The 24,271-nt window shown below is 45.0% G+C and overlaps 2 protein-coding genes across 2 annotated transcripts; one reads left to right on the forward strand and one right to left on the reverse strand.

Moving 5' to 3' along the window:
* Nucleotides 1-6,701: 6,701 nt before the first annotated feature.
* LOC308056789 (uncharacterized protein) lies at nt 6,702-11,837 on the reverse strand (the record flags this gene model as incomplete). The annotated part of the gene is made up of 3 exons (XM_080372625.1): nt 6,702-6,792; nt 10,578-11,659; nt 11,759-11,837. 3 exons carry the CDS (start codon nt 11,835-11,837, stop codon nt 6,751-6,753), a joined length of 1,203 nt encoding a protein of 400 aa, XP_080228751.1. The 3' UTR covers nt 6,702-6,750.
* PTGER4 (prostaglandin E receptor 4) lies at nt 11,655-22,500 on the forward strand. Its single transcript, XM_080372169.1, has 2 exons — nt 11,655-12,669; nt 20,363-22,500. Exons 1-2 carry the CDS (start codon nt 11,839-11,841, stop codon nt 20,954-20,956), a joined length of 1,425 nt encoding a protein of 474 aa, XP_080228295.1. The 5' UTR covers nt 11,655-11,838; the 3' UTR covers nt 20,957-22,500.
* The last annotated feature ends 1,771 nt before the right edge of the window (nt 22,501-24,271 follow it).

Here is a 24,271-nt window from a genome sequence, read left to right on the forward strand (position 1 = left end):
TTTCAAGAATAAGTGGCAACAATGGGAACCCATGAAAATAGGAGACACAAAGAGGAACAGATACAACACAAAAGGGATCAAAGCAGTGATGGCAGCACAACAGATTATGCAGGACTTTAAAAATACCTTACATTTTCAGCATTGATATGCATGCTTAGATGGTAAGTATACTACAGGCAGGACTTAGATGCTTGATTTGGTGCTTAAGGTCCAAAATTAGATACTCATCATCACTGATGATGATTAACCCCAAACATCAGCACACTCAGCTACTATTGCTCAAGATAGCTGACATCTCTAGTACCATCTTAATTTTAATCAGTTTCACTTCTGTTCATATCTATGGATATTTCCACATTCCTCTGCTTCCCTCAGCTGTGACACCCTAATCAAGGACGTCCTCAGAAAAGCAGGATGAAGACAGACAGCAGGACTAATGACAAGCATTCCCTGGAGCTAGGGCTTAAACTTCTGCCTCTCTACTCCCAGATGTGTGAGCTAATCCATAAACAGATCTTCTTCTGCACTCCCAATTAATATTTAATTATTCCACGCAAAGCAAAACACCTTCCAAAGGAGACACTGCAAACATCCCATCTAGAGTATTTTATAGCCAGGATACTTTCCTGGAAGATAGGAGACACTGATTAGAGCTCCCTCAGGCAGAGGAAGGAACCAAGCACAAGCCTGCTGCCTTTTAACTGCTGAGCTAGTGCATAATATGCATTGGGAGTGGCAGGCAAGGAACAGAACAGTAAGAGTTTTGAACAAAAAAGGCTATATGGCTAATTTCAGGAAAGGGATCCTGCGCTGAAGGAGACTATGGTATCCCAGTCCCAGACAATGACACCGCTTAAGGCACGTTCTTGTCAAGATCTCTCCCAGGCAGCTCTCCATTCAGCTTGCTGGGATTTGCCATACAACTCTCCTTTTCATAGGGGATGCCTAAGCAGCTAGTCTGAACGATGTCAATTCACGAGCACCCAGGTGCTGCAGAGCTCCAGGCTGCAGCAGCTTGTGCTTTTCTTTGTGAGTGTGGTGTCCAGCAAGTCAGGGAAGAGATCAAGATGCAAGGTGCTGCTGCCAGAGTGGGGAAAATACATTGATGACTTGGGTGGAATCACCATTCTGGGTGGACACCAGGCAATAGAGTTTACGAGTGAGAAGCCCAGGCCGAGAGCACTTTCTGTAATTCAACAGTAAGTCACAAGGAAATGGAGTCAAGAAAACTTGACGTACAAACAGCGAAGTCCGGAGGAAAAGAAGTGCACCTACAAAACAAGTCTTCTCCAACTCTGCTTCTCCATATGCTCTGTTGTGTTCCTCTCTTCCATAATTTCCAGTCTTATCACCAAACCTCCCACAAATTGTATGCCACACCAGCTATCTTCTTGAAAGCTGCCATCTTTCCACAGCTATACAGATAATATCCCTTCTCTCATCACACTAATAAAATTAACATGATTAACCATTAATCATTAAAACATTCTATGTGTATCTCTCTCCCTGAACATATATAAAATTATTTTAGATTATTTGTAACACAGATTGTAATTTCCCCTAATTAGGGATACTGGGTTACATTCTCAGTGTGATAAGAATCAGTACACTTCCAAGAAACGATCTGATTTACATCACATGAGTATTTCACTTGTCTAATTAATATGCATCGGGGCATTATGCAGGAATGCTTTCCACATGGCATACATGTCCATGAATGGAGTGATATATCACACACATTCCTTCCAGATCTGAGATGTCAGAGAGGGTGTCCCACAGCACTGCTATACTTGCACCTGTTCGGGTAGGTGTGGCTGAAGCATTACTGCAATGAGCATATTACAGATACACATGCAGGAAGAAATTATAAATAAGATGGCATAAACCTTTGAGATTTCCATAGGCCATTATAGTCCAACAAGAAACACGGCTCCTTAGCGCTGTTTTCCTTTTTCTTTCTTGTCAGCATGTCTCAAGGAGTCTCCCGCAGCACAGAAATACTTGGTACAAAACTTGATACATGCTGAGCTACCATTTCTCTGAGAACTGCCCGATCATTTCCAGGATTACAAAACACATCATGCATGTGAAAGTCATTTTATCTAAGAAAAGATGGGAAGTACACAGACACTTCACTAACTGCACTAAAACAAACACTTCTAAAGTACAATCCTTCACATGACATAGTGGCCGCTTCACTCTTCTTTCTCTCTTCCTCCTCAGATTAGGCAAGGACTGCAGCCACTCTGCTTCCAAAATCCATCCTCAAGTTCTTAAATAATTCTTCCAGCTGCAACCAAATAAAACCACAGAACAACAACTGACCACCTGTGAAGCACTGTAGAGCACTTTAAGTTTTTTCAAGCTACAGAACTAGGAAAGAATCATTGTAGAGTTCCTTGAAAATGTTCAGACCTCAGCAACCAACAACCTTTCTAAAATTAATATTAGGCTCAGCAGCACTGCACAAGACATCACAAGCCTGCATGATCACAGGTTAATTACTCATACTCAGTGTGATTTGAGCTTTCATCACAATACCAAAACTGTTACAGCTGCATACAGTAGCTGTAGCAACTGAATGTTTAGTCAAGATTACTTACATTATCTACATGTCTCATCTGAAATGTGCACACATGTAAAATTCAGCTACAATTTAGCAAAATACACACTGAAATTATATAGAAAAGACCAGCAACAATGCCAAGGTACATAAACCAAGGTTTGTCTTGTGAAAAGTTACGATTCCTGTTGACATGTGGAAGTCCAGGCTGTTGCAATCAAAAGGCGTGTTTGCAAGTCTAACATTTATAATTACACAAACATTCCCCCACCCTTAATGTCAAACACACTGAATGCCTTTTTGACAGTGGGAGGCTTGCCAGCTGGTGAAGACAACAGTATCAGGCATTCAGCTTGTATGATATTTAAAACTATTATCTACCTACATTTCTAAAGAGTAAGTTCATTTTTGTTCCAATCTGCTACTCTACCACAGCCAGATGTTATAAAATATGGATAGGATATGTAAGTACCAGACGTACATATGAAGATTCACTTACAAACTGGTCAAAAATAATACTAAGCTAATACATAACTTTAATAAATGGTGAACTGTTTATTACAGAATGCAGTGGTTCAAAGTTTAGTTATGCCTAATTAAATTATATTAATTGCTAACACATACATTCTACATCACATACATCTAACACATACATCACATACATCTGTGACAAGCTTACAGTCTCAATCAATCAGACATTAGCCCTTTGCAAACTGCTTACTAGTGAAACAGTGTAAAGTTCATACTAAATATATTACATCCACTGCAAATTGATCTGTCTCCTCCAGATAAAGCTACTTCCACTTTGGAAGGCAACAGGATCAATGCAGGGGATGGGCAAGTAACAATTCTTGCAGTGACCCTTTGTGTGACTTTGGAAAAGCTGCCCTGGGTTCCTCCACCTTCCTTTGTCCGTCTCATGTTTAGACAACAGCAATAGTACTCAGGCCTGGAATCATCCCACATATAGTGAGACACCTAACCAAAGTGCCTGCCTTAAAAGATTAATTGCCTAGGCTTCTCGTATAATCAGTGGAGAGTGTGACATAAATCTTCTACTGATCCATATAAAAGCTTTTCTGTATTCCTTCGGTCATGTAGAATATGAGTTTAAAAATGGCATCAAGGTAATTGCTTAAACACGTATTGCTCAAAAATAAAGAATTTAGATACATTATTCATCCCTGATGTAGTCTGGGGTTTTTTTCCAATAAATAGAAAGCAATAATGTATCATTTCTGAAAGTAAATTCAAAATTTGAAGAGGGGAAGAAAGGCTGTAACACAGGGCGATATGGCTAGATTTGACTTACAGGACTACCTGGCTCAGACATATATTGGGAAAAAAAAAATTAAAGAAGATCCATGCACCACAGAGAAAACTCCGAGTGATAGTAATGCCAAGATCAAACTAACCATGGAAACATTTCCATGGACATGATTGACACTAACCATATTCACAGGTTTCATAAAGGAGTACTGTTTTCTGGGGTTTTTTTCTCCCCCCAGAGCAAATAATACGGATGTTCAAAATTAAAATATGCAGTGTAGTACTGATTATATTAAGACTTCTGACTAAAATGAATAAAATTATATGTATTAGTTGCTGTTATTTACTACTCAGTTAGGTGGTTTTATCAGTGGCTGTGTTGAAAGTTTCACATGCCAGCTGCAAGATCCACAGAGGTCCAAATGGGCCTGAAGTATAGACCCTTATCTAGTTTCCCTCGTGGGGTTCTCAGCACACGCCATGCCCTTTCTTTCCATGATCACTGGATCAAACTACTCTTTCTAGAAATGAGGTAAAAAGCCTAATATCCATGAGGAGCTGAAATGCTGCTTTGAATGGAAACAAGTTCTGAGTAACAGAGCTTCACTGAACAATGGCAACAGAACAGCTGTGGATCTGCACATCCCTTCTGCCATCCTTCCAAAGGTCCTGTGGTCATGGCACTCCCACATGTTCTCACATCAGAAGAGCGTCTCTGCACTTCAGGACTGACAGCCACAGGCACATGACTGGCAGTACTGCTCCCTGACGACTGATTTACAACAAGGTACTGGAGGAGAACTCAGAAAGAGCATCCCCCTAGTCACCACACACTATCGGTATAGCAGAGAGCAGATGCAGGCGGGTTCTGTCATGACAATTCACAAACTTATATTCTCTTTAACATCAGCTGCTGTAGCAGCAGGTACAGTGGCAGAAGGGTGGGTGATAGATACCAGCACTCGCAGCACCACTTCCAGCCTTCCACCAGGCTTCAAGTGGTGTGCATTCTCAACTACCACAGCTAAGACGGCCTTGCCCTGAAGAGCTAAAACCAGGCACAATTGCATTAGTAGAGATCTCAAAACAATTTTTAAGCAACTATAAACAAGCTGTATACTCTTCAACTGGAGTGATTCTAAGCATTTGCCACAAAAAATGTTTCATGTTGTATCTACTTTACTAGGTGACAAATGAAGTCAAGTAGCTCTCAAGCATCAGGCTGATAATGCAACTCTCCTCAGTCTAAGCAAACTGCATTAATTCTTGAAGGGCAAATGAAGCACTTGGTAGCAGGACAGAAATGGGAGTACTGTTGAATTTGGCTGCCTTTTCCAGTTCCAGCCTAAGAACATACCGTAGCCTAACAGTATGTTTCAGCATTTGTTAATTTGATGAGGTCAGCCTGTTGTTATTGCCCTATCTCAAATAAAAGGAAATGGGAATCATCAAATTACCTTTCCTGATCATTCCTTCAATACACCTAGCTTCCTAGAGGACAAACTACCCTCTGCTGGAACAGCAGAGAATTTACAGGCAGGAAAACTTTTCCTTAAAAACTTCTTGCAGACCTTCCCAAAAGCACTCAGCTGCAAATACAGTTTTGTCATTTGCTGCAGGCTTCCTAAAAGCTGGCGTTTATTCCAACGATTTTGCAGCCAGAGTCCTCTTAGTGAAAGGTAACTGACTCATCACCTAATGCACAAGTCATTCCCACAAAATTAGCCTTTTTTCAACGAGCTTAAGTAGATTTTCCTAAGAACTAAGCTGCTGATTTACAGATAGTATCCAGTATCCTTGTTACTTTGTATTCTTTTTCTTGCTCCTGGAATCTCCCAGAATTCAAGACTTAAAGTGATATAGTTCCCCAAATGCAAGATTTGATTACATACAGTAGTTACATAGTGTACAAAAACTTTCTGAATACTTGCCATAGCAAGCATTTATAAAAAGGAAAAATCTTTCCCAAAGAACCCAGCCTCAGCATTTATTAAGAGACTTCTTCCACCAGCCAATAAACGACCCATTGCACTGCACTACTAATTGTTAATCCACCCTGACAGCTGGAAACACTTTCAAACCCAGCCCCATAGTGGGCAGGACGGTACAAGAAGAAACTTCTATTAAACTTTCGGCTGATCATAACTTATATCTAGCCTCAAATCACATGCCCAAGCCAGCCTTCATGCTGCAGAGGTAGCATACAGCCCCAGCATGTGCTACAAAGGATTCTGCCCTCTTTCCAAAGATGGTCCAGGTAACTTGAAGAAAACAAATTTCACTTCAAAATTACTGAAAATCTTGCAGTGCTTCACCAAGATATAAACAGGTAACATAATTTATACAGAGGCAGTAAATTTTCTAGAGAAACTTCAGTTTATTTTACAAGGAGGTGTTGGGAAAAAAAAAAAAAAAAAAAAAACCAACCAAACCACCAACCAACAAAGCCAAGTATAACAATATAAAAAGGAATCCTACAAAATCATATCATGAGTTAAGTGACTTCCGTGACTTAATCTGGCTGCAAAAATCACCGGTCCAACAATTTCATCACAGGTGCCTTTCGTACACTGCTTTCAACACCTGATAAAAGTTTCAGCTTTCAAACAGAAATGCACAGCTTCAGTTCTTTCTTCAAAGATACAGAGTACAGCTGTTTAACACACTCCCAGGTCCCCTTATCACGCCTCAATAAAAAACAAGAAACAGAAGAAAGCCTGCCACTTTGTTAAAATTTCTGGCACACAGATACCATCACAGAATTACAGTCAGGATCCTTGGGAAGAGCCTTCAGTCTTCAGATCTTTCACAGAAAAGCTATAGAACAGCGAGGCTTGAGTAAGAGCAGCCAGAGAACTGCTTCCTGGGCATGCTGGCTTGTTTCTGCTTCCACCACAGCCATCATTTGCCATACCTTGTCACAACAAAATGGCCCACCACACACAGCTGACTGCAGAAAGCTAAAACAACACAAAAATTTCCAATTAGTAATATTTACAAAGTATATTCTGAAGTTCCCTGTAAAACCAATCCAGCACATGTTCCAAAAAGATATTAGTTTACTTCAGTAAAGATGACACAGTTTGTGCCCAAGAGGAATTTAATTCATTCTTATTTAATTTTAATTAAATTTTAATTTTCAATTTAATTAAACTTTCGTTTTCATTTTAATTAAATTTTAAGTCGTTTAATTTTTTTTCTATGTAAGGTCTGACTTAGCTGCCTATTTGTAATTCAACAGGTACGACCTGAAATAGCTACAATTATTTTAAGGACTCTAAAATAAGAAAATAGTTGGACAGCTAATTATTAGTGCTCTTCCATGAACTTCCCTTTTATGCTGTTGGCCTCTGCAATGCAGGAATGAACTGCCAAACTTAAAAAAAAAACAGAAAGATTCAGAAAAAATGGTATAAGTGACAGCTGAGAAAGAAGCTAACTTAATCTATACTGTTCCAAAGAAATGGATTGAAAAACAAAAAAAGTATTTTAACTGTTAATGCAGACTTCATAACTGCATTAAAATCGCTATACAGTGACAAATGTTATTACAGAGAAAAAGTGTCATTCAGTGTACTATAAAGATTATCAGCATCATTTAAACAGGCAAAAAGCCCCAAACTTCAGCAGCACATGACAGTGGAGTAAATTATAGACCTGTGGTTTTTTGGCACAGTAGTGTCCTACTGGAGTGCAGAGGTGCCTTGCACGCCAGCACACCATGAGATCCCCTGGCAGTGGCAGTTTTGCAGCTCTCTCCTAGAAAGTAATGCAGCAAAAGAAGGGCAAGGGGACCTGAGCACTGCTTTCACTCCCCAGAGAATTCCCCCCACCCAGGGAAATCCCCCATTCAGCAACAATCTTTATCAGGTGCCACAACAGAAATGTGCCAGAAATCCTAGTAATGTTACCAGTCATACTAGTAATAATCAGAACTCCTAAAATAAATTTAATACTGTTACTATCTGTGATGATTTTATAGGAAAATATGTGGGCAGGAAAATATTACGTGGTTTAAAATATATTGTTTTTATCTACTTACAATGCTATTTCTATTCAAGTTACATTACAGAATTCCCCACTTCCTTTTAAACATTTTTGCAACCTACTCCTGTTGTATTTTTTTCTTTTCTAATGGTTAATTAAAGAAATACTATTATGTAACACCTAGTTCAGTCTGTTTCCATTCTCTATTAACAATGATTGTATTCTGGCATACAGACTTTAATCTAATGGTTGTTTTTTTTCCTGAAAAACTTGTATGTGTCAAAAGCATGACAGCTGAACAAAAATGAAGCAACAAAAAAGCATCAAGAAAGTATTCCCACAGCCAAATTTCCCATCAAAGCAGACAGGCTGACCAGCTGTTGAGTAAGTCAAGAATGTTACTGAGCTTCAGATATTTAATGGGAGTTTTACACGTAGTAAGTTTTTTCAGACGTGCAGCACATTAACAGCAGTCCAAAATTTCCCCAGTTGGCTCTGTATCCACTTCTACAGCCCACCAAACACATAGCTCCTGTAGAAGCACCTCCAGAAAACATCCATCAATTCATATGCCTACATGGGCATTTTGCTATTAAAATTGCAGTTACATACAGCAAGGAGACCTCTGTGTAGTTTATTTGTCTATATTCCAGCTGGCTCTGAGCAATGCAGGTAAAGTTTCGGAACCGGCAGCTGGCTAAAGGAGCTTTACAAGGGATATCACATGGCTGCTGAGACATGCTGAATAAATACAAGCCTCTTACCACACCACAGAAGGAAAAAAAAAAAAGTAAAAAAAAAAAAAAAAAGTCAAGTATTTTAATTTAAATCTTTCACCACAGTTAGTTATACAGCTCAACTAATCAAGCTGTCAAAATAGTAGCTGACTCATGTATTTCAGAATTAATATTCTAACAACATTAAAATCAGAAAACGTTCACTTTGAGGCAAGAAGTTTATCTCAATTGTTTTCAGTGTCCATGTTTTCTAATCTAGTATTTTTAAAATGAACTGATTATTTTTTTCCATACATGATTATCACTCCAAAGTTGTCATTTTTTCTTTGTATTTTGACTTCTCACCTAAGCAGTTTTCACACAAAGAGAAGTTCTTTGGTAGTTACTCAATGCTAGGATCTGTGACATTTCCGCTATGACAGCGTGACTATTCATGTTGCAAGTGGAATTTCTTCAGTATTTCAGTTCCACTTTAAAGTCTCTCTTTTGCTCTGAAGACTAAGGCTTCTGTGTGATTATGCTTTTCATCTTGACTAGAAGCTTTCAAAGGAAAACTCCCAGAAGTTACTAATAACCCTAAAAGTTTTACACAACGGGTAGATACAGTAAGCTCACATGCAACCTGTCCCACAATTCTGAGACTGACTTCTGTCATATTCTCTAATTAAAGAACTAACACTGGTTTACAAAACTCATCTTACTATCCTTACATTCAAAACTGTACTTTTGTTCCTTCTTCATTGATTTTCCTGGCCTCCCTGCATTTGTAATTAGCTTTTTAGATGCATCCATTGCATCTTACAGAATGAAAAACAGCATTCACTCTTTCACATACACAGACATGTATATGTACCCACAGAAGGACTTGAGCACCCCGAAGGATAGACTGAGGCCTCTGAAGACACACAGTCTGTTACGAGACGACCAAAATGGTAAGACTGGATCTACAGGTAAGAAAAAAAATGAGAAAAAAAAAGGCAGCAAATAACTTCCTCTGCCCTAAGACATTAAAAACCTTTGCATCACTTCAGGGAAGCAAGGTAATTCTTTTCCCATCCTAGTAATGACTGCTTCACCTGTCTTAACTTAATCCCACATTAGGGCCTCTAGTACCAGAGCACCAAAGCCTCAGTGTAGGAAAGGAGGACTGTTGAGAAAGCAAGTGCAACCACACCGCTGAATTCAGGGCTGGCTCTGGACCTGGGTCAGGTTTCCTGGAACTGCTGGAAAAACTGTTTAAAGGTAAGAAAAAAACACCTTTGTGCTGTGCCTTCTTTTGAAAGTATTTTGAAGTGCTTATAATTTGCTTCCGACAATTACGCAAACCTAATTCAGCAACCCCTATTCCCACGTGAAGCTTTGTGCTGGTGACGGAACGATTTCCCAATTTTGTAAAAGATAAAGAACTGTCAATACCAGCAAACCATTAAAAAAAAAAAAAAAAAAGTTAATTTTCTCTGAGACCACACCGCCACCACTACTGCCATTTCTTTGCCCATATGTGCACTATTTCAAAACCATTTTTTCTAAAACTGAATTTTAATTTTCAAAGTAAGAATACACTGAAAAGCTGATCAAATAAAGTCACTTTTTTCTTCACGTCTGTTCATACAGCATTGAAAATTCACTCGTCATTCTCTTTTCCAGAGTACATGCTTGCTCTCTCATACATTTTGTTCTGTCAGTGCTTTTGCTGCCAGTATATCCTATTGCTGTGACTTTACAACCGCTAGTAAGGCCTCAGGTATCGCTGCCACAGGCTTAAAAGAGAGAGGGGGGAGGACGGTGAGGGTATAGAAGATCGGGCTTCTATACTACATGTTGCTTTGACATCAGAGAAGAGGTTCCTCTAAAGCACACCGATGCCATGCTTCAGGGCGCAGGTTTTGCGTCCTTTGTAGCAGCTGCCGTCACCTAACGCACGGCACAGGGCGTCAGGGCGGTGGGACCCGCTGTCCGACCCGTCACGGCGGCGTGATGCTTCACCCCTGACCCCCCAGCACAAACTCCCACGCGTGTACCTGTGGCGGCGGCAGGGTTTGCACGTATTTATGGACGAGGGACCCCACCGCCGCCACCGCCGCCCGGGTGACAGCTACCGCCCGGGAAAAAGCGCCCGCCAGCCCCGCCGCAGACCCAGCCGTCGCGGTGAGACTTTGCCGGGAAGTCCCTTCCGATTCACGCACGGCTGTCGCACAGTCGCGACAGCACGGGCCCTCGGCACGTGGCGACGCACGCCGCCCCGCGCTGGGAGGCCGCAGCCGCGGGGGCACCGCCGGACGCCGAGCGGCCGCGCACCGCCCTGCTGCACCTGCGCCCGCCTCCGCCACGCACGGCCCGGCCGCCGCCGCCGCGCCAGCCGCCAGCCCCCGTGAGCGCCGCCGTGCGCGGGGCCCGGCCCCCCCGGCGCTGCGCGCTCGACCGCGGCGGGGCCGCCCGGCAAACGCGGCTCCCGCAGGGCGCCCGCCCGCCGCGCTGCCCGTGCGGGGAAGGCGAGCCTGGCTCCCGCTGCCGTCTGTCGTTACCGAGTGGCCAGCGAGTGGGCAGGTGCCCCCGGTCCCCGCATGCCCCCGCCCCTCCCGCTGCCCCCCCTCCCCCCCCCCCCCGGCGGCAGCCCCGGGCGGAGGTGCCCGCGCCCGGCCCCGCGCAACCTGCCCTCCGCGGCGCGGCCAATGGGGCGAGGGGGCGGGGAGGAGCGGCGGGGCTGCACGCGCCGCCCCCGCCCTCCGCGGCGAAACTCGGCGGGAGCGCCGCGGGGAGTTAGACGGCGCCCGCGCCCCGCACCGCACCGCCCGCGGCCGGCCGGAGGGGATGAGCGGCGGGCACCGCGCTCCGGCACCTTCCCGCGCCGCCCCCGCGGGCACCTGGCGCCGCCGCCCGCTCGCCCAGGGCCGCCCCAGCGCCGCGCTGAGCCCTCCCCGGCGCCCGTGCGCCAGGCGGTGACCGGCTGCGCCGCGCTCGGCTCCGCGCTCGGGCCGCCCCGCTCCCGCTGCCGCTGCCGCTGCCGGCCGGACGCAGCGCCGCGCTCTGCGCGGGGAGAGCAGCGCCAGGGAGAGGCAGCGCCGCTCCCCGCCCGCTGCCGGACGGCACCCCGCTTCGGGTCCTTTTTAGGACTTCTTTTTTTAACTAAAACGCACCGGTGTTTTTTTTGTTTTTTTTTAACTTCCCCCTCATTTGAATTTTTATTTCCACGCTAGGCTACCCGCCCCCTTCCCTACTCCGCGTTTCCTCTGCGGACCCGCTCTTGCCTTTGCTTGACTCCGCAGCGGCAGCGTGGGCATCATGTCCTTCAACCCCACCATCATGCCACCTGCGAACAGCTCCGCCAACGGCACCGCCAGTGGGGCGGAGGGTGGGAAGCCCCCCACCATCCCCACCATTATGTTCATCTTCGGCGTGGTGGGCAACCTCATAGCTATCGTGGTGCTCTGCAAGTCCAGGAAGGAGCAGAAGGAGACCACTTTCTACACGCTGGTGTGCGGGCTGGCGGTCACCGATCTCTTGGGGACTTGCCTGGTGAGTCCGGTCACTATTGCCACTTACCTGCAGAACCGCTGGCCGGGAGGACCGGCGCTGTGTGAGTACAGCTCCTTCATCCTCCTCTTCTTTGGACTCTCTGGCCTCAGCATTATCTGTGCCATGTCTATAGAAAGGTACCTGGCCATCAACCATGCCTATTTCTACAACCATTATGTAGACAAGAAGCTGGCAGGGCTCACGCTGTTTGCCATCTATGCTTCCAACGTGCTGTTCTGCGCCCTCCCCAGCATGGGGCTCGGCAAATCTACCTTGCAGTACCCTTACACCTGGTGTTTCATAGACTGGCGAGCGAAGGAGGCCACCCATGCAGCATATTCCTACATGTATGCTGGCTTCAGCTCCTTCCTTATCATGGTCACCGTGATCTGCAACATCCTGGTGTGTGTGGCCCTCATTCGCATGCACCGCCAGTTCATGCGACGCACATCCTTGGGGACAGACACCACCTCCAGCCGTTTATCTGACTTTCGCAGACGCCGGAGCTTCCGCCGAATGGCTGGAGCAGAGATCCAGATGGTTATTCTTCTCATTGCCACTTCCCTGGTGGTGGTCATCTGCTCCATTCCTCTGGTGGTGAGTAACGCTGTGCAACCCTTCTTCTTTTTGATCACCCGCACCACTGAGCCTTTTCTGCTCCTAGTCTGTGCTTGTAAGACAGAGTCCTGTTCAGCTGGTGCTGCAAACTGTTACAGTAACTCAGAGGCTGTTAGCATACATGCATGGTGAGACAAAGTTGTGTGGATCTGTATTCATAAGTAAAGAAACGTGCGTATCCCACGTCCTGGGCTCCTTTGGTTGGTTAAAATACAGCGCCAAAAATTCTCAGTAATTTTTCCACTGTTGGACTGGAATCCACACAGCAAAAAAATCTTACAGAGAGCTAAAGGCACTTTAAAGTTCACTCCCAAAATTAATTTGTGATGAGTGAGGTTTGGGTCTGGTCTGCATTTCTGCATGTTTATTGTGTTTTAAAAGTGCGCGCACTTTTGCTGAAGGGTACAGTGGTCCTTGGTGCACAGGAGGACAGAGCTCTGTTCACTTTGCACGAGCAGCACGCAGAGTGCTTCACACGCCAGACCTGAGCTGAGCTTCCCCTCCTGAGGGATCCACCCACCATCTCTGGGGTAGATCTCACAGACATCCCCACAGCAGCTTCCCGCTGTGGGAGGAGTAAACTCCGTGGAACCATGTGTTGGTGTAATGCCCAGTTAAATGGGAGTTGGAGGAACCTGGCCCTCGTAAACCTAGAGGTCATACCGAAATGTCAACATTACCACAAAGCATTTGCTAATTTTCTGAAATGGCTGATACAATTAGTGTCATTACATTGAACGTGCAGGATCCACTTATTTCTCTTCCTCCACCTTATCTCCAAGGAAGACAAAAAAAACCCAACCCATGAGCTGGAGGCTCAGTTCTTGCTTGCCGCCCACCATAATAAGGCTTGGCAAACTTCTCTCCTCTGGCTTGGAGACGTTAAACAAATAGCTGGCTCGCCTTATTCACCACCTTCCAAAACACAGCGAAGGGAGCCAAGCAGTGGTTGTCAGACAGAAAGTGGTTTTAGGAGGATTGTTTTAAGGGGGTTTATGCTCCGTAGGGTGATACCCCTGTTGCAGAGGGGCTACGACATGTGCAAAATACAGCTGGCCAGCTGGGGATGCAAAACAAATAGTGTGTACCATGGTGAGGAAGTTTGCAGAAGTACGTGTGAACAGGACTCGAGATGTCAGCGAGTCCGTCCCCCTGCTTCAGAGGAGCTGTAATCACAAGGGTTGGGCCAGTTTTGCTGCATTACTTACATAAACTGGAGCCAGTGAAGTGTGGCTGTGCTGGAGCACCAGCGCCCCAGCTGTCGCCGAAGGCCCTCTCCCGTCCTTCAGCACTGTCATTTTGTGTTGTGCCGTGGCATGACCAGCACGATGCCGAGCGTTCATTGCTTGACATCTGAAGGTAGAGGAGAGGTGCTGTCACAGCTGCATGCAGGGCGTCTCTGGGAGGTGCACATGTGTTCAATGGAGTGCACAACCTGCCCTGCGCTCCAGCTCTGGGAGCTGCAGGGGTAGGCTGGCTTGCCGAATCAGGGACCTGGGAGGCATCAGGTCATGCAGTGGCCAAAACCCTGACAGTACCATGGGTTATCAGTACATAACTTGATTAATCTAGTATTAAATCAGCTACTTTACAAAAGAACAGCATTGCCTTTTCAAGAGATGCTAGTAAGTGCAGAGAGTACCTTCTAGGAAATGAGCACAGTGTTGGATGTACATAACGTGGTGGACTTCAGCAGTTTCAGAAAGAAGACAAACTTTATTCTGTGAAGGAGCTTCTAGAAGAAGGCTGAGAAGTCTGAATATAAAATGCAGAATGAAATTGTTCATATACATTTGGACCTAGGCAGCCTTTTACAGAATATACAAAAAAAAAAAAAAAAAAAAAAAACAAAAAACCACAACCAAAAAAACCCCAAAAAAACCAAACGGGGAGAGGGGGGGAGGAATCAAGAATCAAGAGGGAGGGGTTACCAGAAAGGGAACTGGAGGATTGTTGACAATTAAAACTAATGAACCTGGGTGCGGCGAAAGGTTTATTACTTAAACAGTAGCTATTGAAAAACTTGTATATAGCAGAAGGTATGTGAAAGTGCAGGTGCTGATGTTATGTAGCTCTCTCAGACCTTGATTTCACTACTTACAAGGGCACAAGTTACCTCGGGAGCATTCATGAAAGTTAGATTTTCCCTGCTAAGGCAGCACATTTTTCCATATCTAAAATGAGGTAAGAGACTGTCACTTCACTTAGAGGGATGACTAAGAGAAAAAGTAAGCTTTGTTAAAAAAATCCCTAACAAACAAATACACTCATCATCAGTGTGGTTGAATTTCTTCATTGTTATACAGCTTTATAAATCATTTGCCTCCCCCTGCGGGACCGTACATGCTGCTTTGTGCCATGATGTACTGCAGTGCGTGCCACTGTATTAAGACCTCTGATTGTATAGACTGAGGTTAAGAACCGAGAGAGAAACTCAGAGAAGCAACATCTTTATGCTATAAATCCCTAGAAAGAGCCAGTAGCAGAGACAAATAAATCACTAACACAGACTTTTGAGGAGTTCTAGGGGGCCCTCATCGAGCTTGTCTGTAACAGGGCAGCCTGACAGTCATCAAGAACATGCAAGTGGTAAGGTGGTGGTGGCATGATTCAGATACACAAATCAGGCTCAGAGGGTGCTTTGTGACTTAAGTTTTCTGACGAGCTGACTACCTACTGATGATTTCAGCTGAATAAACCATCACTTCAGTCAAAGCAAAGCAAATTCTGAAAGAGAGACTTAAACCTCTAACATTTCAGAATGAACACTTTCACAACATAAACAGCAGACAGAGGCAGTCTGGAAGCCTACATTTATTAGGGTTTGATAAAAAAATATTCATGTCTTTAAATATTAAATGGCCCTGAAATAATAACCAAAGGCTTGTCTTGATTTAAAAAGTGTTTGAAGAACAGCAAGCTGAGTCACAGACAACAGCAGTTTTTAATAACGAGGTGCTTCAGCACTCAGTTTACAAGTAAGGTTGTTTAGTGTCTTAATGATTTATTCATAAAATCAGCAAAATTTTACACTGACAAGTGCTGTAACAAAATGATGGGGGATTGTGCAGAATACCGAATGACAGAACTGAAGGCTGATCAAAAAACTTGGATGAAAAACATCAGGGAAAGGAAACTTTTGATATACCCTGATGTGTTCTCAATAAGCGGAAAGTGATGTGAAGGACATGAAGAAGAATCAGACAAAAATTTAAAAGTTAAGTAAGATACCTAAATTATATGCTGACTCTTGTCTGCAGTCCACACCGGTTATCTTATCTTTTAAAATACTGTGAGTTTTTAGGAAATAGAATTGGATAGAGTTAAAATTAGGGAATAAGTTATATTAGGAGGCATTTTGTCAAGAATAGAGTAGGAATTTTTATCCAGCCTTTTAAAAGAAACACAACAACTAGCTCTTTCAAGCATAAGTAGGCACACACTACTCAAAGTCTGTAATTCACTCCAGTAGCCTGTCAGATAGTCTTGTGATTTTAAAGTGCATGATCATTTTCTGATCCTGACCACTGCACATTGTTGTTAAATTACGGTAAAGTGGAAAATAAAATACAGTGTTTCAGGGTGTACATCTGGTTGATTGCACAAAATAATCAGGAGTTTCCAACTTAATATTTAATAGAGCTAGAAGTTTGGATTTTCTTTTGGCTTGGTTGGTTTTGACTTTTCTCTGTAAATATCGGGCATTGTCCGCAGCCAGCAGTGATGTAGCAGACGTGATTTTTGAGCAATGGAGTGGACACCAAGCAGACACCAAGGCCTTGAAGGGCAAAGGTTATTGGCTTGTAGAGCTGAAAAACCTGTTCCTGCTTACTACCATACAGTTTTTAAATTTATCCTGTCAGTATGTGGGGAGATTTTGAGGGCAGGTAGAAGCTATGAAGACAATTACCAGCGAGACTGTAACTGTACAAGTCACTTCATAGTACTTCATAGGATTAGAAATCATGATTTGCATCTGTAGTTAGTAAAAAGGAAAAGCAGCAAGCAGCATGCGGGACTGATCCTACAGGTACCTATCACTTGAGCATAGACTCAACATACCTTGGAGCTATGTGCTTCTTAACACAATTGCAAACAAACTGCTAGTACTTTGAAGGTACTTTGCCTGAATTCTACAGCTAAAAAGCTAATATACAAAACACATTCTTTTGACATTTGAAATTTTTCTAGTTTGCTTCTTTCTTAATTTAGGATCTTAAATTGCTCAATTCCAAGCATCAGATTAGCTAATTCTGTGGCGGGTGCCACTTACTTGGCACTTAAGGTGCAAGGCAATACCCTTTATCATGGTAACTCCTGCAGCAGAAGACTCATAGCCAAAACAGGATACATCTCTTGCCGTTCTTGTAGATGATGCATTAGGAAATGCTGTTTCACCAGTAGGTGAAGAAATTATAAAACTGACATTCCAACACAGATTAAGTTTTACTTCACTGTGATTAAGATGTAGTCAAATTCCAGCAACAGGTCCAAATTAATAAAGGCATTTGACATTCGGGGGGGGGGAGCTTCTAATGAAAGACATGGGACCTTTCTGGGAAGTAGAAACAGTTACGTACAGTTGAGAGTTTTCACTAAATATGTCTGGTTTGTGAATCTTTAACTTATATGTGCCTCCTATCTGTCACAAGGAAATAAAGAGGACAGAAATAACATAAAGCAAGCTTCACTGTACAATTAGTGATTGTCCTTTTCAGCCACAGAGTTAGCACTTAGACACTTTTGTCTTCCCATGAAGCTTGCCAGGTAGACAGAGAAAGGTGAAATAGGTACCTCAATTTCATATGCTGCTTATCAAAAGAACAATCCTGCTATTAAATCACTGAGGTGTAACAATAGCTCCAAGTTTAAAAGGAAAAAAAAAGTCATGTCTCCAAAATTGGACTGTGTACTCCAGCTATTTTCAAAGTGTGCCTGCTGGTTTTGCGCTCTGAATGAGTTTATCAGCCAATACCCCTCCCTGTCACACCTCTAATCCTCCCGGTAATGACTGTATGTAGTTGCACGAGCTGCTAGAAGGCCACCCCTCCCTCCACCTTGTCCTTTGAACTCGTGGCTCTCGGGGCACCTTGCCTGTGCGGCGGTGCGGGTCAGGCACCTGCGCTGCTGCCCTGCGTGGGGAAGCCTCGGCCCTGAGGGAGAACAGGAGCCTTTGGGAAGAGACGTCGGCATGGCACAGGATGATCCCCTGGGGAAAGCTGACCTTTGTCGGCTTCTATATTTGACCTTTGTATGTTCGTACATGTGACCTTTTTTCACTGTGGAAGGGAAAGATACCTCACGCCAACACTCAGGCGAACAGATGTCCACCGACGCCAGGCGACGGGTCGCGCCAACTTTATTTTTCAGCCTCCCAGGTCCGGGGATGCTGGACGGCGCGTTTCGGGCTCAGCGCCGGGGTGGTGCGGAGCGACCCTCCCTGGCGCGGGCGGGCACAGGGACCCGCGGCGCCCGACCCCTCCCACGAGTGGCCGCCCCGGCGGGCGGCGGCGGCTGCGGGGCGCCTGCGCCACCTGGCGGAGCGCTGCGGGATGGCGCCTCGGGGCGGGCGGGGCTCGCCGCGACCCCCCGGGCCGCCTTGGCGGGTGGGTGCAATCAGTGGGTACCCGCCGCGCTGGAGGTGTTTAAAAATTTTGGCCTCTGGAGGGGCCTAATTAAAGAACTGACGCAGGCAGTGACACGTGGAGTCACGTAGTGAGGGACATCAGGCAGGAGGCTGATACAAAGCAAGTAACGGAAATCCTTGAAGCAAGTAAAGATTTATGAAAGAAAAACCCATAAAAATAAGTTCCGCACGAAAAGGAATGCTCTTTGAAGTACTCGGTTTGCACATTTCGCTTAACAGAAGAATAAGGTCAGTAAATTAGTTGTCAGAAAGGCATCCACGGTGTTCATCCACGATGTTAGAAATCATCAGGAAAGCAACCGAGAATAAAACCTGGATCATTATCTTGCTGCATAAATTCAAGGCTTTCCCATGTTTTGAATTCCGTGGGCAGGTTTTGTTACCTGTAAACCTACAGAAAAGTGCTGAGAAAGAAAACATAGGCAGTCATCTCTGACAGTCAGGTAGAGAGAGGCTGTATGTATAGTTCTTCCAGAGAGGGACTCCGCATCATTTCAATGTAGTTCATTGATAGCTTTGGAGCACACTCAGCCTCTGGATTCTGGCAAGCCAAATGCCATCACATTGCCCTGCTGCAGGAAAATTTCTCCAAACAAACAGAATTGTAAAATTTTTCGCCAGACTTGGACAGCTTCACGTGTGGAACTTCTAATAAAAATGACTTAAGAGGGCTGTTTGGCTCAACTATTTAGATGCTCATTTGCCTTCTTGTCTGTAACCTCCTAGCATGGCGAGACAATTCATTTCAGAAGTCAGACGAGATTTTAAAATCCTCATTATTTTGCTACTAGATTTTTACTGCATCAGATAAGAAGATCCCTTAATTAAGGGATTTATTTTCAGTTACCTTAAGGAATCTGAAGAAAACAGCATCTTCCATTATCAATTCTGTTCAGTGGCTTTCCTAGGCCTTCCTATAATTGGATGCCATGTAGGTCTTGCTAAAACAGGGAACAGCTGTTTGAGACTGATTAACAAACATATGATGCCATCCTCCTTACTGACACTGGAAAAAAATTACATCAAAGAATTGGGCTATGCCTTACTCACAGCTGTATTTACAAAAGTGCTTCTAAACCAGGAGATGGCCTAGATTACTGCTTTTTTTTTTGATTCAAAGGAAGAAGCTGGAGAAGACATTTCTGTGTAGAAGACAGGATCCTTTAGTGTTACGTTTTATGCATAATAAACTAAAATTGCTAATTAAATAGTTACTTCATGGAGCAGCTTCAACATCTTAAATTCTTGATCACTTCATGAATATTTTTATGCTTTTGTAAGTATAACCAAAATGCTGGCTCATGTAGGAGAGCAAAGCACTCCAGTCCAGTGCTGCAATCTCATCACTGACCTGTTAAAAATCTCCTAGCTGTGGGACTTTTCCTTTTTTGGGGGTTTGTTTTTTTGTTTGTTTGTTTGTTTGTTTTTAAATAATATTTCTGGTTTTCCAAACTATCCTGCAGCAAGCAAGTAGTTGAGGATATACAAACAATTCCAGTAAGGACAGGTGCCAGGAAAATGCATTTCTAAACTTGGGAATTGACAGCTCTGGACTTGTTTCCAAAGCCTGGTATACTTGGATTATAACCTGTGTTTCAGTTTGTTTCTAAACAAACAATTATTAACCTTCACTAGAGAAACTGATTGTCCAGGGCTTCTCAGTCAGGGTGGCCTAAGGCTTAGGGTATCAGGATGTAGGTCTACGTCTTTGCTTCTGAGTTCTATCAGGAAAAAAGGAATTTTTAAAAATATCAGCCAAAAGTTGGAGGTTCAAGGATTCATTATGAGGGGAAGGAGAAAGAAAGAGCCGTTCCTTTCCTATCAGTAACAAAGAAGGCCAATTTACAGCAGATTCTGGGTTTTTTGCTGTTTCCAAAAATAAACTCAGGGCTGCCAATCTGAGATGCATGGCTTTGCCGGCCTCTTTTCTTGTCATAGCTTGCAGTAGCAAATCTAGATCTCTGGTTTGAAATGTAAACATCTGCTGATGTAATTGTGTTTCTTATCCCCCGTCTCCTTGGGCAGGTCCGTGTCTTTGTGAACCAGCTGTACCAGCCGGAATCGGTGAAGGATGTGGGGCAGAACCCTGACCTGCAAGCCATCCGCATTGCCTCCGTGAATCCCATTTTGGACCCATGGGTCTACATCCTCCTCCGCAAGACTGTGCTCAGCAAAGCCATCGAGAAGATCAAATGCCTCTTCTGCCGCATCGGAGGGGCTCGAAGGCAGCACTCAGGGGGCAATTTCAACTGCGTGGACGGCCGCAGGACCTCCTCTGCCATGTCAAGCCAGTCACCCTCCTTCATCTCCCGTGAGCTGCGGGAGATCAGCAGCACCTCTCAAACACTGCTCTATCCTCCCGAGTTAAGCGAAAGCAGCATCAAGGGCCGTGTGCTGCTTCCAGGCCCCAGTGCCAGCTTGGCTCAGTCCGACACCACCTCCGTAAGGACACTGCGCAGCTCGGAGACTTCAGACTCTTCGCAGGGGCAGGACTCTGAGAACGTCTTCCTGGTGAATGAAATCAGGTCTGGTGGCGGGACCAGCTCTGCATCCAAGGGCAGCCCTCTGCAGGTCACCTTTCCCACAGAGACACTGAATTTGTCAGAGAAGTGTATATAGATGGCCATGAAAGGCATCAACCCTGGGGATACTTCCTGGTACATTGGAAAAACTGGTGCAATAGATAGGTGTTCTGCCTATTCAAGGGGAGAGGGGTTCAGCTGTGCTCCAAAGGGCTATTTTTCTCTTGCCATGTGATGGGTACGTTTTTTTTAAGACTACTGAGGACTGTGTGGAACCGACGCTGCACTGGGGCCCTACCATCAGAAACGGTATGAGGAAAGTCTAGTGGGGCTTGGAACATGAATTGCTTTGTCTTGTTCTGGGACACAGGAGAGCTCCTTGGCCTCTGGAAATAGAAAGACCCATCACTTTCTTTTTTTCTTTCTTTCCCTTCCCAAATCTGGTAGAACTGTGTTTTCTCTTCCCATGGTTGCTCAGCTATCAAGAGTTTAAGCTTCTGGTACTAAAGCTGAACGTGAGGCAGCTGCTAGGAACTGGACATAGCTACTCTGAGAGCTGCCTGGGGCAGGATTTTAAAGTGTCTCACTAAAGCATGAAAATGTGAATTTTTACCGTTGTATATATATCAGGATTGAAAGTATTTAAAAGTCTATTCTTCTCTATGAGAAGGTCTTTTATTAATACAAGGTATATAGAAACAATTGCCAGCCTTCTCCTCCCCTAGTATTGCCTGCTGATAAGACGTTCTTGGTTCAGATTTGTTCATGCTAGAGTCACAGCTGATGAGGTAATTCTCTAGCCGAGCATACATAAGCACTTTCTGAGTGAAATGGGAATATATGCGCTATTAAGACAGAAAAAGAAACACATCCTTTCAGTTCAGAATATTACTTTTCAGTATATGTACATATTAAAAAAGCCAGATTTTATTTATGCGCTGAGAATGTTTCTCTGTATAACACATCTGCGCCTCTCCGAGTACTTTGGCCCACAGTCTGCACACACTTAGGCACACATTTAACATCGCCCATCAGAGTAGTCCCTTTGCTGCCTCCTTACATGTAAAGTTAAGGATGTATAGAAGTGCTTTCAGTATCGGGGCCTAAAACTTTCAACCCCTGATTAATAGTCTTAATATTCACTTTAGTTAAAGCATCACTGGTGTAATAAAGGTATTTTTGCATAACATTTATCATTTTACTTTAAATAGTAAATAGAATTTTACGACTGTGTAGTCTGATACTCCATCAAATAAATGTACAAAACCACGGAAGCAGAATCTTCATTTAAAAGTATAGGTTATACAGAACCATATCCTGGCCTTAAACCCCTTGAAAATCATTTGTTCCTAGAGTTTTAGTGGCACACACATGACCAAAACCAGCTGTTAACCACTAACGAAAAGGAGTTTGGTGTTTTATGTTGTAAGGGTTAGATCCTGTTCCAGAAACACTGTTTATCGAAATAATTCTATACAGATATTTGGAGGATGTTTTGTCAAATACTGTTATGCTGCTTAAAGTGTTTTCATGTGAATGCTTTATTGTAATGAAAATTGAGCCTTATGTTGATATGTTTAAGCAGTTGTACTGACCAAAGTAATTCTGGAGATCACAATTAAATGGAAATGTTCTGCTTGATCTCAGATGTTTTTGAGTCTGCCATTTGGTGCCAGCTCCTCACCATAGTAAATCTCCCATCTTGGAATGCTTTTTGTTCAGCTACTGTCAAAGCATACTTTGTCCTGTGAGTTTCCAAAACACCATGATCACCATCAGCAAGAGGCAGCCATCATCAAGTGTCCCCACAAGCACTGACACAGAGCCATGAAAACTGTTTATGCAGACACAGAAACACGGTGGTGTAGCTCGCATGACTGAGTGCTGCAATGGAGGGCTACAGACTGTTCGGAAGGGATAGGCAAGTAGAGGCAGAGGGATAGCGCTGTGTGAGGTGAATGATGGTGACAGTAGGGTTCAGTGCTTATCAATAAGAACCAGAAGGAGATCCTGGAAGTCAGGCAGCGTCATGCCCGTCTACAAGAAGGGCAGGAAGGAGGATCCAGGCAGCTACAGGCCTGCCAGCCTGACCTCGGTGCCAGGGACGGTTATGGAGCAGATCATCCTGGGTGGCATCCCGTGGCACGTGCAGGACAGCCAGGGGATCAGGCCCAGAGCACAGGTTTGTAAAAGGCAGGTCCTGCTTGATGAACCTGATCTCCTTCTACGACAAGATGACCCGCCTAGTGGATGAGGGAAAGGCTGTGGATGTTGCCTGCCTGGGCCTTAGCAGAGCCCCTGACGCCATCTCCCACAGCATTCTCCTGGAGACACTGGCTGCTCGTGGCCTGGCCAGGTGCCCTCTGCGCCGGGTATAAAGCTGGCTGGCTGGCCGAGCCCAGAGCGTGGTGGGGGATGGAGTTACACCCAGCTGGCGAGGGGTCACCAGTGGTGTTCCACGGGGCTCCGTGCTGGGGCCGGTTCTGTTTAATAGCTTTACCGACAACCTGTACGAGGGGATGGAGTGTCCCCTCAGTGAGTTTGCAGGTGACCCCCAGCTGGGGGGAGCGTTGATCTGCGGGAGGGCAGGAGGCTCTGCAGGGGGTCTGGGCAGGCTGGAGCGATGGGCCCAGGCCAGTTGTGTGAGGTTCAACCAGGCTCAGTGCCGGGTCCTGCCCGTGGGTCACACCAGCCCCCGCAGCGCTGCGGGCTGGGGGCAGGGGGCTGGGAACTGCCTGGGGGGAAAGGGCCTGGGGGGGCTGGTCGGCAGCCGGCTGGGCATGAGCCCCCCGTGTGCCCAGGTGGCCAAGGAGGCCAGCAGCATCCTGGCTGGTGCCGGGAACAGCGTGGCCGGCAGGGCCAGGGCAGTGCTGTCCCCCTGCACTGGGCACTGGCGAGGCCGCCCCTCGACTCCTGTGTTTGGTTTTGGGTCCCTCACTGCACTGAGGTGCTGGAGCGTGTCCAGAGAAGGGCAGTGCAGCTGGTGAAGGGTCCGGAGCACAAGTCTTACAAGGAGCAGCTGAAGGAACTGGGGTTGTTTAGTCTGGCGAAGAGGAGATTCAGGGGGACCTTCTGGCTCTTACAACTTCCTAAAATGAGGCTGTAGGCAGGTGTGGGTAAGTTTCTTCTCCCAGACAGCTAGTGACAGGACATAAGGAAATGGCTTCAAGTTACACTGGGGGAGGTTTAGACTGGACATTAGGAAAAATTTTGTCACTGAGAGGGTGGTAAAGAGTTGGAACAGGCTGCCCAGGGAAATGGTGGTGGAATCACCATCCCTGGAGGTGTTTAAAAAACGTGTAGATGTGGTGCTTAGGGACATGGTTTAGTGGTGGACTTGGCAGTCCTGGGTTAACGGTTGGACTTTACGATCTCAAAGGTCTTTTCCAACCTAAAAGATTCTATGATACAA

Source organism: Falco punctatus (genome assembly GCF_963210335.1).
Source record: "Falco punctatus genome assembly, chromosome: Z".
NCBI lineage: Eukaryota > Metazoa > Chordata > Aves > Falconiformes > Falconidae > Falco > Falco punctatus.

Bases quoted from the DNA above. Each gene is read 5' to 3' on its own strand.
- PTGER4 (XM_080372169.1), top strand. From the start codon at position 11,839: ATGTCCTTCAACCCCACCATCATGCCACCTGCGAACAGCTCCGCCAAC. The intron at 12,670-20,362 runs GTGAGTAACGCT...CTCCTTGGGCAG, and splicing joins TCTGCTCCATTCCTCTGGTG to GTCCGTGTCTTTGTGAACCA.